Below are 18,741 nucleotides of genomic sequence, written 5' to 3' on the forward strand. Positions count from 1 at the left end.
ATGATAAAAGAAATAATTTATGAAGTGTGAATGCTAGCAGGTGCACAAGTTTGATCAATGATAATTTCAATCACCTTTTCTTGCATCATTATATGTCATAACAGTAGCTCAACTCATAAAACTTTTCATGATCAAGTAACAAGCTATTCACATGTTAAAGCATAGACCATAAACTTTCTAGAAAACTAACAAACCGTGTTATTAGTCATCAAACAATTACAATTCAACTTATTTTCAGGAAGAGTCTATGTCAGAGCTTTGATTTAGCAAATCCCACATACTCAACTATCATATAGTCTTCCATGATTGCTACCACTCAAAGCATATTTTTAGAACAAATAGCATCCATCGAACACAGAGAAAGATAGAGGCTTAATGTTTCGCCTCCCAACTTATTTATCATATAGATAATTGTCAACAATAATAATTCATGATCAAATATATTTGAATGGCCATATATGCTCAGATCTTTCCATCACATGATGCTTGCCAACTAAAGAGTAGGTTGGAATGAGGAGGAATACTACTGACTCTTGCATAAAAGTAAAGGATAGGCCCTTCGCAGAGGGAAGCAGGGATTTGCAGAGGTGCCAGAGCTCGAAGCAAAAACAGAGATGAAAAATAATTTTGAGAGGTATGCTTTCATTGTCAACATAACGACCAAGAGTTTCCAATATCTTCCATACTAGATACATCATAGGCGGTTCCCACGCAGAAAGGTAAAGATTTTACTCCCCCTCCACCAACAATCACACTCCACGGCTTGTCCGAAAACAACGGGTTCCGTCCAACTTTCAACAACCCTGGGGGAGTTTTGTTTAAATTATTTGCGAATTTGTTTTTGATCTTTTGATCATAGGACTGGGCATACCAGTTACCAGCCATTTTCTCGTGAATGATGAGCGGAGTCCACTCGTCGTGAGAATAACCCACCTAGCATGGAAGATACTGCTAACCCCTAGTCTCTACATGAGCGATTCAGGCATACAAAACAGATTTGAAGGTTTAGAGTTTGGCACATGCAAATTTACTTGGAACGGCAGGTAAATACCGCATATAGGTAGATATGGTGGACACTCATGGAATAAACTTGGTTCAAGGAATTTGGATGCACAAGCAGTATTCTCGCTTAGTACAGATATTTTGGCTAGCAAAGGATTCTAAACAGCAAGAACCACATGTTAGAGGATCCATAACAATATAACTTCTATACAAATATACCCAAGCATAACTCATTATGTTGTCTTCCTTGTCCAACTTCAACTAATTTGCTTAGGTTTGAAAATAATTAATGGGGATCACAATCATAGAAGATGTCCAAGATAGTATATTTATATGTGAAATCTCTCTTCCTTCAATATTCTTTCATGAATTGTTCAAGTGACCAATACAATGTTTGCTAACCTTCAAAAAAATTACCACCTCTACTTCTTATATGTGAAGTCATTACTCCCCATGGGATAAGCATATGAAACATATATAATTTCAGATTTATGACATTCAAATTATTCAACCATTTACTCATAGGATATAAGTGAAGCACACGAGTAAATGACAAACTACTCCAAAAAGATATAAGTGAAGATCAATGAGTAGTTAAATAATTATGCAACTATGTGAAGACTCTCTCTCTCTTTTAAGAATTTTAGATCTTGGTATTTTATTCAAACAGCAAGCAAAGCTAAAGAAAATAAAACGACGCTCCAAGCAAAACACATATCATGTGGTGAATAAAAATATAGCTTCAAGTAAAGTTACCGATGAACGAAGACGAAAGAGGGGATGCCATCCGGGGCATCCCCAAGCTTAGGCTCTTGCCACTCTTTATTCCATAGTCCATCGAATACCCAAAACTTGAAAACTTCACAACACAAAACTTAACAGAAAACTCGTAAGCTCCGTTAGTGAAAGAAAACAAAACACCACTTCAAGGTACTGTATTGAACTCATTATTTATTTATATTGGTGTTAAATCTACTGTATTCCAACATCTCTATGGTTTATAAACTATTTTACTAGCCATAGATTCATCAAAATAAGCAAACAACACACAAAAAACAGAATCTGTCAAAAACAGAACAGTCTGTAATAATCTGTAACTAACGCAAACTTCTGGAACTCAAAAAATTCTACCAAAATAGGACGTCCTATATAATTTGATTATTGATCTTCTGCAATTGGAATCAGTATTTTATCACGTTCTGGTGATTTTTAACAATTGTTTTCGTGAACAGAAAGTTTCTGGAATTTTCAGCAAGATCAAATAACTATCATCCAAGAAGATCCTATAGGTCTAACTTGGCACAAACACTAATTAAAACATAAAACCACATCTAAACAGAAGCTAGATGGATTATTTATTACTAAACAGAACCAAAAAGCAAAGAACTAAAATAAAAATTGGGTTGCCTCCCAACAAGCGCTAACGTTTAACGCCCCTAGCTAGGCATGATGATTTCAATGATGCTCACATAAAAGATAATAATTGAAACATAAAGAGAGCATCATGAAGAATATGACTAGAACATTTAAGTCTAACCCACTTCCTACACATAGGGATTTTGTGAGCAAACAACTTATGGGAACAATAATCAACTAGCATAGGAAGGCAAAACAAGCATAACTTCAAAACTTTAAGCACATAGAGAGGAAACTTGATATTATTGCAATTCCTACAAGCATATATTCCTCCCTCATAATAATTTTCAGTAGCATCATGAATGAATTCAACAATATAACCAGCACCTAAAGCATTCTTTCCATGATCTACTTGCATAGAAAATTTACTACTGTCCACATAAGCAAATTTCTTCTCATGAATAGTAGTGGGAGCAAACTCAACAAAATAATAATCCAATTGAAAATTAAAATCATGATGACAAGTTTCATGGTTATCTTTATTCTTTATAGCATACGTGTCATCACAATAATCATCATAAATAGGAGGCATGCTTTCATCATAATAAATTTGCTCATCAAAACTTGGGGGACTAAACATATCATCTTCATCAAACATAGCATCCCCAAGCTTGTGGCTTTGCATATCATTAGCATCATGGATATTCAAGGAATTCATACTAACAACATTGCAATCATGCTCATCATTCAAAGATTTAGTGCCAAACATTTTAATGCATTCTTCTTCTAACACTTTGGCACAATTTTCCTTTCCATCATACTCACGAAAGATATTAAAAAGATGAAGCGTATGAGGCAAACTCAATTCAATTTTTTATAGTTTTTTTAGACGAAACTAGTGATAAAACAAGAAACTAAAATATTCGATTGCAAGATCTAAAGATATACCTTCAAGCACTCACCTCCCCAGCAACGGCGCCAGAAAAGAGCTTGATGTCTACTACGCAACCTTCTTCTTGTAGACGTTGTTGGGCCTCCAAGTGTAGAGGTTTGTAGGACAGTAGCAAATTTCCCTCAAGTGGATGACCTAAGGTTTATCAATCCGTGGGAGGCGTAGGTTGAAGATGGTCTCTCTCAAACAACCCTGCAACCAAATAACAAGGAGTCTCTTGTGTTCCCAACACACCCAATACAATGGTAAATTGTATAGGTGCACTAGTTCGGCGAAGAGATGGTGATACAAGTGCAATATGGATGGTAGATATGGGTTTTTGTAATCTGAAAATATAAAAACAACAAGGTAAATAATGATAAAAGTGAGCACAAACGATATTGCAATGCTAGGAAACAAGGCCCAGGGTTCATACTTTCACTAGTGCAAGTTCTCTCAACAATAATAACATAATTGGATCATATAACTATCCCTCACCATGCAACAAAGAGTCACTCCAAAGTCACTAATAGATTATGGTAGGGTACGAAGCCACCTCAAAGTTATTCTTTCCGATCAATCCATTGGGCTATTCCTATAAGTGTCACAAACAGCCCTAGAGTTCGTAGAAAAATAACACCTTAAGACACACATCAACCAAAACCCTAATGTCACCTAGATACTCCAATGTCACCTCAAGTATCCGTGGGTATGATTATACGATATGCATCACGCAATCTCAAATTCATCTATTCAACCAACACATAGAACCTCAAAGAGTGCCCCAAAGTTTCTACCGGAGAATCAAGACGAAAACGTGTGCCAACCCCTATGCATAGGTTCATGGGCGGAACCCGCAAGTTGATCACCAAAACATACATCAAGTGGATCAATAGAATACCCCATTGTCACCACGGTTATCCCACGCAAGACATACATCAAGTGTTCTCAAATCATTAAAAGACTCAATCCGAGAAGATAACTTCAAAGGGGAAACTCAATCCATTACAAGAGAGTAGAGGGGGAGAAACATCATAAGATCCAACTACAATAGCAAAGCTCGCGATACATCAAGATCGTATCACCTCAAGAACACGAGAGAGAGAGAGAGAGATCAAACACATAGCTACTGGTACATACCCTCAGCCCCGAGGGTGAACTAATCCCTCCTCGTCATGGAGAGCGCCGGAATGATGAAGATGGCCACCGGTGAGGGATCCCCCCTCCGGCAGGGTGCCGAAACAGGGTCCCGATTGGGTTTTGGTGGCTACAGAGGCTTGCGGCGGCGGAACTCCCGATCTATTCTGTTTCCTGATGGTTTTAGGGTATATAGAGATATATAGGCGAAAGAAGTCGGTAAGGGGAGCCACGAGGGGCCCATGAGGGTGGAGGGCGCGCCCAGGGGGTGGCGCCCCCCCTGCCTCGTGCTCTCCTCGTTGATCCCGTGACGTGCACTCCAAGTCTCCTGTATTGCTTTCTTTCCAAAAATAACTTTTCCGAAGGTTTCATTCCGTTTGGACTCCATTTGATATTCCTTTTCTGCGAAACACTGAAATAAGGGAAAAAACAGAATCTGGCACTGGGCTCTGGGTCAATAGGTTACTCCCAAAAGTAATATAAAAGTGCATAGTAAAGCCCATTAAACATCCAGGATGGATAATATAATAGCATAAATACTTCATAAATTATAGATACGTTGGAGACGTACCACTAGGCAGGCCATAAGGCCATTTTGGCTAGCTGGGCCAGCGCTAGTGCGTGGCTCGGCGCTCGGCTCTCCTTAAAAAAACGTTTCCTTTTTTAAGATAGAAAACAAAATGAAAAAGAAACAAAATAAATAAAATCTTTATATAGGCATATAATATATCAAAATGTTAAGAAAAACAAATCCTAAAACATGAACATATTTTCACAGGCAAATAAAATCCACAAAAATCCACAAAAGTCAAACAGTGCTGCTGTTGCAATAAAACCCAACAAAAATCATTTTTAAAATACTAAAATGATTTCAAATTTATTTTCTCCTAATTTTCCATTGAAGGGAATCATTTTACCCTTATTTACATTTATTTATTTTCACGTGCATCGTTCATCTCTTTCCTCCTACATGCTCCATTACTTCTCTCCTTCTCTCTCAGACCGATGAGATCTGCCCACTTCAAGCGGCACAAGGCACTGCGATGAATGCAATGGTGGTGATGTTACGATGTTGATGCTATGAAGCGGCGAAGGCAACAATGTTGATGTTGCGACGAGTCTATGGTGCGGCAACGACAGCGTTGACCGTAACAACGTTGATGCTTGCGATGGCAAAGATCTTGCGATGTTGAAGGTCCTAGGAATGGAGATGTCTATCTTTTTTCTTTCTAGTTTTTTAGGGGATTTTGTTTTCAGGGTAGCTTACATCTTGCGCTTGTGGGACACAAAAAGGCCCCTTCCCCTCACGTCACTCCAGCGAGCGACCGAGGGGACGCACCCGACACTGGCTGCTACTAGGCCTCCTTCTTCCCTCCTTCCCCTCATCACCGTTGATTTGCGCCGCCGGGTAAAGCCCTGAAGGTGCTGGCAGCGGCGGGGTCCGCTCTCTCCCTGGCACGGTGTAGTTCGATGCGGGCCGGCGACCCTGCGTGGAGGCGCGGTGCTGGACCAAGGCGGCGCGGCACCCTGGGCTTCCTTTGTGACGGGGTGGGTCATGCCCATGGTGTAGGAGGGCTGCGGTGTGCTGTGGCGGCGGGATGTGCTCGGGATGAAGGTGAGGGGCTGCCAAATTGGAACTGGTGTGAAGCGGCTCCGCCGGCCACCATTTCGCAGGCGGTGCGTGCTCTGGTGGTGCGGGTTGGCCGTCTCCGATGGTGGTGGGCGCTAGTGGGGGTCCGACGGGTGCGGCATGGTTGCCGGTGGAGGCCGTGGTGTCAGGTTGTCCAGGGTGTTGGCGGTGCGGGTCTGTGGGGGCGGTGCTGTTCTCTGGCGGTCGTGCCTCGCCGACGGCTCGGAGTGGTGGTAGCGGTCTCCCATCTCCTCGGTCTATGCCGATGGCATGGCAGTGGCAGGGGGCTCGCGTTTGGGTGGATTTGGTCGGGGCCCGAGCCAAAGTTACGGCTCCGGGCAGGTGAGATTGGGCTCGATCCAGGTGGTTCCTGTGGGTGGTGAGGTCCCTTTCGTTGCGGGGACGATGGATGTTAGTGGTGGTCGGGACACCGTTTTATTGTCGGGCAGCACGACATCGAGGGCCACAGACATGGCGTCGTGCGAGGGTGCTCACCGACGACCATCAGGAGTCACGGAGTTCTGCCCCCTCGGCCCACCGGGACTAACTAGGGTCACAGAGGTGGCCCCTCTACAATGGTGGTGTCGTCCCAAACTCCATTTCTGATGCCAGGCTAGGAGTGAAAGGAGCCGCCTTTACTCCTCCTACCATGGTTGGTACATTGTGCTATGGCCGGTGGATGATGTCTTGGACATGGATGCCAGGGCGGCGGCTCCGCATGGTGGTCTGCATGGTTGGCTCTCCGGCGGCACCATGACAGCGGTGGTGGCTTCCTTCACAGTTGTGTGGGCGATGAGGGGATAGCGGTTGGTGGCTCAGGCGCGTCCTCTGTTGGACGTTGCCTAGATTTGAATCTGGGTTCTGGGCACGTCATGCTTAGCCTGGGGGCCTCGTGGTGACAAGGGTGGGTGCTAAACGAAAGCTCCACACTTTTTGCACTAGCGACAGCATCGCTCGTGGGCGCTGCTCTCTTCTTGAAGACGTCGTCGTGAATCTCATCTCCGCTTCATAGTTCCGGATGAAGACCATTGTCCGGTGAGACTAGGCAGTGACAACACTATGTGACGTTCCTCCTTTTGGGGGTGCTGTCGAGGAGTTTAGGTGTCCTAGGATGTAGTGGGGGCTCGTTCTCAGTTTGCTTCTACGCGGTTCTGCTTTGTAAGAGGTTATCTCACCATCTTGTATTATTTGATCGTGTATTTTATTCAATTTGTGTTTTTATTAAGAGAGGCGAAAGCCTGTTTCGAGACATCTTTTCGCTTGTAATCCGTTGACGGTGGTTTGAGCCGACAGTTCTCTCCACCAGGTTAAACCGAAGCAACCGGTAAAAGCGGCTGTCGAGAGACCCTCGACGCTTCCGCTCACCGGCCAGTCCCAGTGGCCAGCCGTTGGTATTCAAAATCCGCCGAAGCGGCAGGCTAGCCGTTGAGCAAACGGCTCACACCTATCGGTTCTGCCGGTAACCGACATCCGAGCCGTCCTTTTCACTCCACTTCCTACTCTTCCAGTCTGTCGCATCCACCAATTTAAACCTCCGAGGCGAAGGGAAGGGGAGAGAAGACTTATTTGCATTTCAATCCAATAAAGAAAGAGAAACTTTTCCTTTTGTGCTCCGGCGATTAGGGATTTGGTGGCGGAGGCGGCAGGAGGCTCAGGCGGCGCGGGTCAATCGCTGCTGGGGCAGGCGGACGCGCTGCGTCAGATCCGCCGGAGAGGTAAGCTTTCTTGCGTTTACCCCCGTCTTTTTTGTTTCCAATGGAAAGGTAGAAATCTCCGTTCTCTTTTCCATCGCCGACTCCCTGGGGTTGCAGGTGATGTCGGCCTGTTTGGTGTGGCGGCCATTCGCCGGATCTTAGAAGGAGTTTGCTGTGGATTTTTTTTTCATATCAAGGGTTCTCACGCGGATTTTGTCTCCGGGGGGTTCCGCTACATTGCTGGATGCGTCTCCGATCACGTTGGATTCGGTTTCCCGGAGAAAATTTCTTGTATCCGCAATGTGCAAAAAAATTTTTTATGCAAAGAATGTTGGTTATGACCGAGGATTGGGCGAAGATTGCTAGTTGGTGATGTTGGGACCCTGCCTGCAAGATCTTAGTGTTTCTTGTGTGTGTTGGGGTGGGGGGCGGTCAGATTCTTTTGATCTTTTAATACGGGCTAGCAGATGGGGGGCGGTTAGATTCTTGTGATATGAGGAACCTTGAAAGGTTCAATTATGTCCACCACCAATTGCAAAGCAGGCTAATATTGAACCTTTCAAGGCTCCTCATAACTTGAAAAAAATCATATCACAAATTTGAGGAGATACAGAGGGTTTAGTGGTTCAAGATTTGGTTTTGCTCAAGGAGGGTTCTATGGTTCATGATTTGCCTGTGTTCACCCATAACATTAGTGCATAACAAGAATGTCACATAGTATCATTAAGATGGAGATGGGATGGTGCAGTCATGTCCTGCCCATAGAGGACGAGACAACCAACCAAGGCTGCCTAGTCCAGGGATAATTAATAAACAGACCCCCGTCGTTTTGGTCTCCTGAAAGCATAGAGGGAAATTCGCCATATGGTGACTCATACTCACTGAGTTATAGATTGGTAACAAAAAATTCGTCCAAACTATCGCTGTCTCTGTGACTCAATTGGAGAATCTCATTACTTGCTTTTACATTCTTCAGAGCCTTTACATTGGCAATTATTCAGGGGTTTAGTAGCCACCACCTGTAGCTCCGATACCATGACCAAATTTGTGGATTTTCTGAAATATTTATTACCTACACTTGCTAGGGATATACACCGACACAGACAAACACAGCTGAGCATGATGTACAAAATGAGGAGTTTTATTTGTGGTCATGTGGTTGAGGTTACAGTTATTGGACGGTATGTGACCTATTGTAAGCGGTGATACCTCGTACTCTGGTGAAGGAGGTTTTGGTAACAAAAGGGGTGAGGTTTATGAAAGTAGTGGAGTCAGAGTAGTACTGGCAACACATTAAACTTGGGAGGGATAAGCTGGTATGCTCGTGAAATGTTGGTGCTTGGTGGTTATTTTTTGATTACTTATTTATGTATCTTTTGCTGAAGCGGTGATTCTGAAGAAAACCATAGCCTACAAGTCGTATGCGCCATTTCTTAGTGCTGCTGCTATTAGTATTTCTTGATTGATTAATAACCTACTTTGGTCCTCTTTACTTTTCCTTGGCAGCCTATGATCTATTCTCCTTCTGCGACACAACTCGTTGAAGGACTCACTGGGGGTTTGACATTATAATGATTCTTAGACCCTTCCCTGGCTTCTGCTACAGAGTGGAAATTGAATTTTCAGTGTTCACTCACAATGACAAGTGACAAGGGAAGGACTTCAAAGAAGGCCGCTGAGGGTTCACCCTCTGCTTTGGCTGTGCCTGATGGAAGAGCCAGCAGTGGACCCCAGAAGGGGCGGTTGTCCAATGGGTAAAATAATTGTCAAAGAACCATGCACCAGGTTTTGTATTATACATGTAACTTTATGGATCTGATTTTTTGTACTTTAGGAGGACAACGGGTCCAGCAAGGCGCTCGACCAAGGGAAATTGGACCCTGGAAGAGGTAAAGCTTCGAAATCCGGTTTTGCGTAACTCTTGGCTAAATATATTTTTCAGAAGCATAGGTTCTGTTCTTCGGTACTGTAGACTACCTGACTGAGATTTATACACAGAACTTGACTTTGTCCCAAATATTTCTTGTACTCCCTCTGATCAGCGACAATTAATATGGATCGGAGGGAGTAACATATTTGGTAATTGTGCATATTTATAATTAATTTAATAGTGCCGGCCATAAATAGTGTACGCTCAGAATTTTGGTGTCTAAAGCAGGTACACTCATGTAGTCTGATGTTCTATATGTATGCTACTCAATTGTAGGACGATATACTTCGGAAGGCTGTTGAAATCCACAATGGGAAAAATTGGAAAAAGATAGGTATTTTGTTAATCAACACAACAGTTAGAAAATTGTTCAGTTATTGTATTTGCTAGCACTATTGTTTTAATCTCTGCCACTCTATAACTCGAAATTTCTCTCCAGACGTGTATTTTATGGTTTGTTGATTTTTGTTGCAAGATCCAAACTGACATATCTAAAATGAGGCTCCTTTATTTCACTGCTGCTCCCTGGTTAATAAATCACACAGTGCTCCTGTTAACTACTCAGTACCCCAATTCTACCTAGTTAGAGTTTCTGCTTGAGATAGTATCGCAAGATACTCTGGTTACATTTTGCAAAAGTTTGATTGCCGTGATATAGTCAAAAGTGCCTAGTATTTTTGTAAGTGGGAGAAGAAACATTCTAATTTTGGTTTTTGTATATTTAGATGATTCCATGTCCATGTTTTATAATGAAAAGAACTGAATGGCGTATTATGGCATCCTTTTCCTGTGCAAGTTACGGTGAACCTCATGGTCGTGTTTGTGTTACAGAAACCGTCCATAATTTTGCGATCCATGGATTGCTAACTCTTTATTTATTGGGAACATCTTTTGGTTGCGGGAACATCTTTTGGTTGCGTTGGCTAGTGCATGAAGCTTGACATGGTACCAGAGACCAAGGTCTTTAGTTCAAGTCTTGGCTCTCGCAATTTATCCAAAAATTGCTGTTGCCCCCCTTTGTGTCCACGTATAGGCCTGTTGGCCGTACCTCTAAGTCTATCCACATAAGTACAGGTTAAAGGCCAAATTGAACACATCTTTCACAACTTATATCTGTCACAACATATTGATAGAACCCCAAAATATTAAATACATTTAAGACAATTTTATGAATATGTTTTGCAACTATCTAACCAAGTATTATTGGGGATATTGGAAGTCGAAGTTTCAAAAGTTTACTTTCCCTTTGTCCAAAAATACAGCTTTTTAGGGAACCGGAAGAAGTATACTATCACATAAGTACGGGTTAAAGGCCGAATTGAACACCACCTAGCTGAAGCAAACTCAATCTATATAGCCTAGATGGATGCCTCGCATGTTGCATACTAACTCCTAAAATATTGAATCTTGCAATCATGCTGGCTGTAGGGCCCAAGGCTCATGTGCTCAACATATATGCTTTTACCGAAAAAGGCTTTCGCCCCGCTTTATATATAAAGCACCAACGACATACAGACTGCAAACACCTGACACCACACACACACCCAAGGCAGATACAAGGGAGCTGACGATCAACAACACCACTCCAAAGATCCCAAAGCAAACAACAAGTAGACAGAAGAGCATAGCTAAGGAACTAAGGAGCGCTCCACCATGAGCAAGTCACCGCGAGGAGACGGAGCCGAAACTCGACGAACCAGGAACTCCAGAGCGGTGCTTTCAGGAAAGAAACAACACCGGAGAGCCGCCACCGCCCGATCCACTGAATCGAGGTTTTCACCCGGAGTAATGCGAAGGACGCAGGGCCACCGCGATGGAGCCTTCAGGAAGGGAACGACGCAAGGACGCCGCCGCCATTGGTCTGACCCGAATCAGACGAGGTTTTCACCCCGGTCACGACCCTCCACCTCCGCCCATGGTACGACACGATAGGAGAGCGCCGGCCGTACCACCACCGTAGAGCGTCGAAGGCCCGCCCCCATGCCGCCCTTGCGGCCATGACAACGAGCTCCGCCCACGAGCCCGCAGCTCCCACCACCAAGGCCGCCGCCCTGCATCCAGACACTCCAGAGACCATCAAAGGTATGGGTTTGAGCCGACCTGCAGGACCTAAGCACCATCGGAACCGCCGGTGGCCGTCCCACCCCGAACCCTGATTTGCAGCCAAGAGGCACTAGGACTGGAAGAGGGGACGGGGGAGCGGAGCTCGTCCGGACCGGTGCACCCCTGCGCCAGTGACAGGTAGTCGGTCTACCCAGCCCTCCATCAGCCTCCCCAGCGTCACCCTTGACGCCCTACCACGGCCACCGGCCAGATCCAGGCGAGGAAGAAGTAGCCACCCGTCCGCCGGCGAGGGCCACCGAATCGGCTGCACCCAGCCACCGAAGAGGGTCTCCAAAGGAGCCAGCAACTTGACCCGCACCTCCGCCGTGAAGCCATGGCGCCCTGCCGCCAGGTACTGTCACCCGCCTCGAGCAGAGCCGCCGCAGCTTGCGCCGCCCGTGGGGCAGAACCAGCCAACGCCGACGCCGCCACCCCGGCCACGCATCCGCCGTGCACCGCCCGCGTCCAGCCCACCACACCTGGCCTGCCGCTCTGCAGCGCCGCCGCCGAGCACCGCCGCGCCCCAGCTCCGCGCTGCGCCGCCGCTCGGGGGCGCCCGCCCGCGCCAGGCCCCGCCGCCGCCAGCACCCACCGGGCTTTGCCCGGCGGCGCGGACAGGCGGCGGCGAGGGGAGGGAGGGGGGCAGGGGGTCGCGCGCCGGCGGCTAGGGTTACCCCTGGGTCACTCGGGGAGTGACGCGAGGGGGGAGGGGGGAGCGATCGCCCACATATGCTTTTAGTCCACCTCTATGAATGTGTTTTTAGATTTTCTCAATTAATTGATGGCCTAACTAATACACATATCATGTTTGCACCAAGAAAGGGTTAACAATAAATATGCCCTCCTGGATAATGCTTGTGTTTTTCTTATTTTGTGCACCAATAAATTACACTTTGTACATACTGTTCTCAAACTTCATTGTTATATTATGCTAGCTCCATCTTACAACTGATCTACTAGAAGAAATTGCCAGTATTCTTTAAATATGGTGGCCATATCATTTCAGATATCGCTAACTAGAGTAAAATATGATTAGATGTGATCAAACATGCCTTGCACACTAAAGACAAAACGTTCAACAGTTTTTGGCTACACCTACTTGTCTATTTTGTACAAGGCACATTTCATAATAATGTAGCATGGCGTGTTTTGGTGAACATGTTCTAAACATATGATGCACATCTATGTTTTTTTAGATGCATGTACATGAAACTTTTCCCTTGGACTTCATCACGGTTTGACTTAACTTTATGCTTTTGTATGAAGTTTTTTCCCATGGCTATTAATGAAAAGTCTTGTTGCATCTTTATTGTAATACGATGGTTGATAAACTACATGTTTTTTCCTTCCAGCTGAGTGTTTTCCTGATAGGACCGACGTTCAATGCTTGCATAGGTGGCAGAAGGTTTTGAATCCTGAGCTAGTCAAAGGGCCATGGTCTAAAGAAGTAAGATCCATATTGAATGATTTTCATTTCTATATTTTAGAAACCAATCCGAGGATAATAATGAACAACATCACATGCCACATTATTCCGTTCGTTGTCCTTCTTTTCAGGAAGATGACGTCATTATTCAGATGGTAAAGAAATATGGACCCACGAAATGGTCAACCATCGCCCAAGCTTTGCCAGGACGCATTGGCAAGCAATGTCGCGAAAGGTATGGCATATTAACTCATTTTGCCTTCTATGGAAGTATATGCCACAATAAGTACCGATAATATCAATTCCAGGGATAGTACCGAAGCATGTTTAACACCTTTTGGCTACTATGAAAGTACTTAGTCCGTTCCAACATACATAGCATACTAGGTTTTGCTAGGACAAGCCTTTGACCAATACTATTAATGTAACTTTTGTGATACAAAATCATAACCACAAATAATTACTCTGGAAAATGAACCTAATGACATCAATTTTATGTCACATAAAGTATATAAGGCATGTACTGATGAAACCTAATGCGCAGATGTATTTTGAAACAGAGAGAGTATATGTTTTATTGTGGAACTTAAACTTCTACCATATATTCTATTGATACTAGTAGTTAATCGTGATACTGAATTACTGAAGGTATTCTCTTGATCAATTGCTATGGTTCATCGCATGGTGATTATTCTATATATATTTTTTATTTTAGCACGCGTTCTTTTATGGGGACGTATGTAGTGCAAATTAATAGTGGTGTAATTTTTGAGGATCACGTCGGACAGGGCACCAAGACAGTATAAAAATTTCTAAGTTTCTGATCAGATATCTGCATTTAGGTGGCACAATCACCTTAATCCTGGTATAAACAAAGATGCATGGACGCAAGAAGAGGAGATAAGGCTCATTCAGGCTCATCACATATACGGAAACAAATGGGCTGAACTGTCAAAATTTCTACCAGGAAGGTAACAATTTTACCCTCCTGCTAACGCAATTAGAATTTTCAGTAATGCGATTAGAATTGGAAAAAGTGAATGCTTTGTGAATTGGTAATAATTTATTTCCAGTTTGTCTTATGTCTTCACAGTTTGAAAACCTAATGCTTTTCTATGTTGAATACTTGTATACAAGTAAGAAATGCATCATAACGTTGTCCTGCTGGAGTACTTGTGAGCTGGTTTGGACAATAAGGATAACTGAACTAGTGTTTTTATGTTTCCCTGTTAGGACGGACAATGCAATAAAAAATCATTGGCACAGCTCAGTTAAGAAGAAATATGAATCATATAGAGCAGAAGGATTACTGGCTCAGTTCCAGGGCCTACCAGCTGTTGTATATCCTACAGGGAGTCTAAATGTTGATTCATCATCTGCAATGACGCAGCAAAATAGTGATGGCAGTGGTTTGAATGTTAATCAGGAGGTACAAGATTCCTCGGAGTTTAGCCAATCAGCATTGGCTAATATTTCTTCTTCTCAAGTGGAGCAAGTTGATGAGCCTGTGGGCTGTCATGGGCAAATACATTCCAGTGATGGAGCACATGACTCTTACTCTTCATGTCAGGAAGCATGCGATACTAAAGCCAATGATGCTGCCTCTACTTCACCAGAGACTCGTCACCAGTTGTCGATCTCTGAAAATGATCCAGATATACACTGGCAGCAAGACCTTTCTGTAGCCGACTTCGATCTTCAGTCAGAACTGTGGCAGGATATTTCTTATCAGAGTCTTCTTACTGCACCAGACTCCATCAGTGCTGATTCTTTCTTCAGCCCAAATTACCCGCACAGTGCATGCTCATCTGAAGTTGCGAACAATTTTGAAGAACCACTTTATCCATTGCATACATACTCATCAAGCAGGACAGGCACTGTGCATCATCAAAGTTCTGCAACATCAGTACCTCCATCCTTTATTTGTTCAGGCCGTGCTAGCCAGATTGTTTCCAGTGAACTGCCTATAGTACCAGAATCCAAAGAGCAACAGATGACAAGTGTAGAAGAGTCACTGCCTATAGTACCAGAATCCAAAGAGCAACAGCTGACAAGTGTTGAAGAGTCACAACCTTTGGAATCTACAACCATGGGAAGAGAAGGGTCACCAAACCATGGTAAATCCGTGGTAGGACAAAAGCAGCATTCAGAAGCTTTATGCTATGAACCTCCTTGCTTTCCAAGCCTTGAAGTTCCATTTGTCAGCTGCGAGCTCATAAGCTCGAGTGACCTGCCAGAATATAGTCCTCTTGGCATTCGACAGTTGATGAGGCCATCCATGAGCTTCTCCACTCCACTAAGATTATGGAGCTCCCCTACATGTGATAGGAGTCGTGATGATGTGCTGAAAAGTGCTGCCAAAAGTTCTGTATGCACACCGTCGATAATGAAGAAGCGGCAGCGAGAGCCCCCTTCTCCTATTCCAGATGTAAGACTTGCAAAGAAAATGGGTACTGAAAAGGATTGTGGTAGCTCAGCCATGCCATCCACAAGAACTGAGAGATCTTGCAGAGATGCCACTCGAGATGATTCGCTTGATTTGATTCCTGAAAATTCGAAAGATATCATTTATCAGGGTAAAACTGAAGATAATGCAAACATAAATACTTTGGAGAAAGGAGAGAGATGTTCCACTACCGAGAGGGATACCGCTTACAATCTAGTGAGTGTTCTCATACTACTAATTCTTCCTTTATTATTCATTACCATAATGTCAGGGTATTGCCAATCAATCATGGTAAGGTAGGCAGCACACACTGGGAATATCCCCGGTGTCTGAACTCTGAAATACTGGTTACCAGGGGAAGTACAAACTGGGTGTTTACTCTTAAGGTACCATGGGCAGTTGGCAAATAATTCAGCAACAGGCAATAAAATTTCAAGACTAATGTGAAGCTGGTAAATTTAAACAAGTGTCGTGCTTATACATGTTTCCTTACCTGATCTTCTCCTTGCCAAAATGGTTTAATGCAGGTATCCGCAGGGATTCTTACTGATAGGAATGGTCCAAATCCAGAACGTCGGAAGCTAAATACCCCTACAAAATCTTTTTCTAAAGACATAATATCTTCTCGATCAAAGCCAACAGAACTTCTTGTTGAAAAATCTTCAGTGTATATCAATGCTGATTATGAGTATGTAAACATGTAAGGTTTATACTCTCTTATATTTTTCTATCTAAGCAGTTTCTTTTGTTTAATAGACATATGAACTGTAACATCAATCGAATCAGTGTATGTCATTTTTATCAAATTGAGAGTTGACACATGAAACACATCTCGTGCAAACCAATAGCTAAAATATTTTCTACTTTATTCTTTTTTTAAAGAACATGTGCCACCTAACTTGGTCGACACATGGATGTCATGTCACGAATAAATATTGAAAATAATTAGGTTAATACTAAAATATTTTCTACTTTATTCTTTTTTTAAAGAACATGTGCCACCTAACTTGGTCGACACATGGATGTCATGTCACGAATAAATATTGAAAATAATTAGGTTAATACTATCGAATCTTGCCAAAATCATTTCACGCCCATTTTAACTAAAAATTATTGATTCTTGTTCCTATCAATTTTAGACTATCCTACATTACAATTCCAAACTATGTTATGTTTTTAATTCCAAAAAAGAATATAGGCTATCTTATTGTTCACTAAGTTGTTCACTATTTCTTCATGTGTAGTCCAATCCATTATCTTCCATGTTGGTAAATTTAATCAGGGAGATTTATCATGTGGAAGTTTAATTAATTTATTACTTTTCTTATTTATCATTAGTCATGATCTAGGTTGATAAGTAAACATATGTGAAATATTATTTTAAGTGTACTAGATTGACAAGTACATTTGCACCTAAACTATTTTTGTGTTGATTTGATCTTCAAACAAATTTTAATCATGCACCAGATATGTTGTGGCTGCCTGACTTGAATTGTTTCCACCACCACCTGAACGTTAGCATATTTCTTATCTAAACAAAACAGAAGTATTAAATCTTTTCGTAGTAAACTTTTTCTCGTGTTGCCCCAAGTCTGTTAAGTTGCAATAACAATCTCCTACCTGGTTATAACCATAGCTCTCTCTGTCCTGTTGTAAATTACTACTCCCTCTCTAAAGAAATATAAGACTGTTCACGCTCTTATATTTGATATTCCTGTTATGCGGCCTCAATGATACAACAAAAGGAATCCTTTTTTATTGTTGATATTCCTCTAATAGTGCGAGTAAAGAGTTCCCACCATTAATAGTGAATCTCCGAACTGCTATTTTTGCAGACTAGCTGATACCCCAGGAATCAAAAGAGGGTTAGAATCTCCTTCTGCATGGAAGTCTCCTTTGTTCACAAACTTCCAGGTAGTTTATTTGCATTACTGCATCATAGAGGCCAGTTATAATTATGTTCAGTACACTTGCAAACAAAAATTATATTTCCAATCTACGTTGCTGTTTGGAGTAATACTTGTGCGCTTAAAGTAGCTGTCGTCATGCTGTTCTTTTTAGGATGGATTCTTCATGAGCCCAACAGGCACAACTTTCGATGCTCTAGGATTGGTGAAGCAAATAAATGAGCAGAACGCTCCAGCTCTGGAGGAAGCGCATGAACTCCTGGAAAGTGGGAGCCTATGTAACAAGGAAAGCTCTGATAAGGAAAACATAAAACATATTGTTATCAAGAAGGAACATGCTACAACCAATCAGATATCCAATGTCATGGTACGTAAACTTCACCACCGTCTAATTTTGAATACTACTACTGATGGTTGCTATTGATTGTGTTGAAATTCAATGAAAATGTTACGTATGTTGAATTCGCATGAGGTTCCTCGAACCGACGCCATGTCATGCAAAAAGAAAACGTAGAAACTTTTTACTGCAACAAAATGCGAACCTTGAGTGCCTACATCATGTTCACTAATTAATAACCTTATTACTTCTGCAGTCGGAAGCAAGGATTCTTGATTTCAACGAGTGTACCACACCTGTGAAGAAGAAAGAAGACAACAGATGCAACACTTTAGGAAGATCTCCAACTTCTTATGTCTTGAAGAATGTGCGGTAGCGTCTTGAGGAGCAGTCTATTGAGAAAGCTTTTCTGATGCAGAATCAGTATGTACATGCCTGTAGCTCCTATTAATTTAATTGTATACATTTTTCTTCTTCTTTTAGCTATATACTCATTGCTCGTCACCCCTCATTGTCTATGCATATGTCTATTGTGTTAAAACTTGGTCATGCTGCTTGCGGTTAAAGAAAAAGGGCTTACCATATGGTCTTACAATCAAACTTATCTGTCATGGGGACATTTGTGAAAGTCATAATGCCATCGAGAAGAACACAACTTCGTATTATGTCATGGAAAAATGTCAGGAAATCTCACACTTGTGTTTCCAACCTTGAGTTCCCCGGCAAAGGTGGACCGTGCCAGCTGTGAAATATTATTGCTCTAAGATAATGTGTGAATGTCCATAAAATGTCACAGAGAAGAACGCAACTTCGTGTTATGCCATGGGAAAAATGTCAGGAAG

General features: G+C 42.8%; 1 protein-coding gene across 2 annotated transcripts; it reads left to right on the forward strand.

Moving 5' to 3' along the window:
- Window positions 1-7,480: 7,480 nt before the first annotated feature.
- On the forward strand, window positions 7,481-18,481 carry LOC123180756 (transcription factor MYB3R-4). 2 transcript variants are annotated; one of them, XM_044592892.1, is made up of 12 exons: window positions 7,481-7,771; window positions 9,257-9,504; window positions 9,585-9,639; window positions 9,957-10,014; window positions 13,136-13,230; window positions 13,341-13,444; window positions 14,052-14,180; window positions 14,443-15,871; window positions 16,183-16,355; window positions 17,491-17,569; window positions 17,717-17,929; window positions 18,156-18,481. In XM_044592892.1, the coding sequence occupies exons 2-12, from the start codon at window positions 9,389-9,391 to the stop codon at window positions 18,273-18,275; spliced, it is 2,571 nt and encodes an 856-aa protein (XP_044448827.1). In that variant the 5' UTR covers window positions 7,481-7,771; window positions 9,257-9,388; the 3' UTR covers window positions 18,276-18,481. The 2 variants fall into 2 exon arrangements, with proteins under 2 accessions (XP_044448827.1, XP_044448828.1); XM_044592893.1 differs by lacking the exons at window positions 7,481-7,771; window positions 9,257-9,504 and having other exon boundaries at window positions 9,625-9,639; window positions 13,179-13,230.
- Window positions 18,482-18,741: the final 260 nt, after the last annotated feature.

This window comes from Triticum aestivum, chromosome 1D (genome assembly GCF_018294505.1).
Source record: "Triticum aestivum cultivar Chinese Spring chromosome 1D, IWGSC CS RefSeq v2.1, whole genome shotgun sequence".
NCBI lineage: Eukaryota > Viridiplantae > Streptophyta > Magnoliopsida > Poales > Poaceae > Triticum > Triticum aestivum.

Bases quoted from the DNA above. Each gene is read 5' to 3' on its own strand.
- LOC123180756 (XM_044592892.1), top strand. From the start codon at position 9,389: ATGACAAGTGACAAGGGAAGGACTTCAAAGAAGGCCGCTGAGGGTTCA. The intron at 9,505-9,584 runs GTAAAATAATTG...TTTGTACTTTAG, and splicing joins AAGGGGCGGTTGTCCAATGG to GAGGACAACGGGTCCAGCAA. The intron at 15,872-16,182 runs GTGAGTGTTCTC...GGTTTAATGCAG, and splicing joins GGGATACCGCTTACAATCTA to GTATCCGCAGGGATTCTTAC.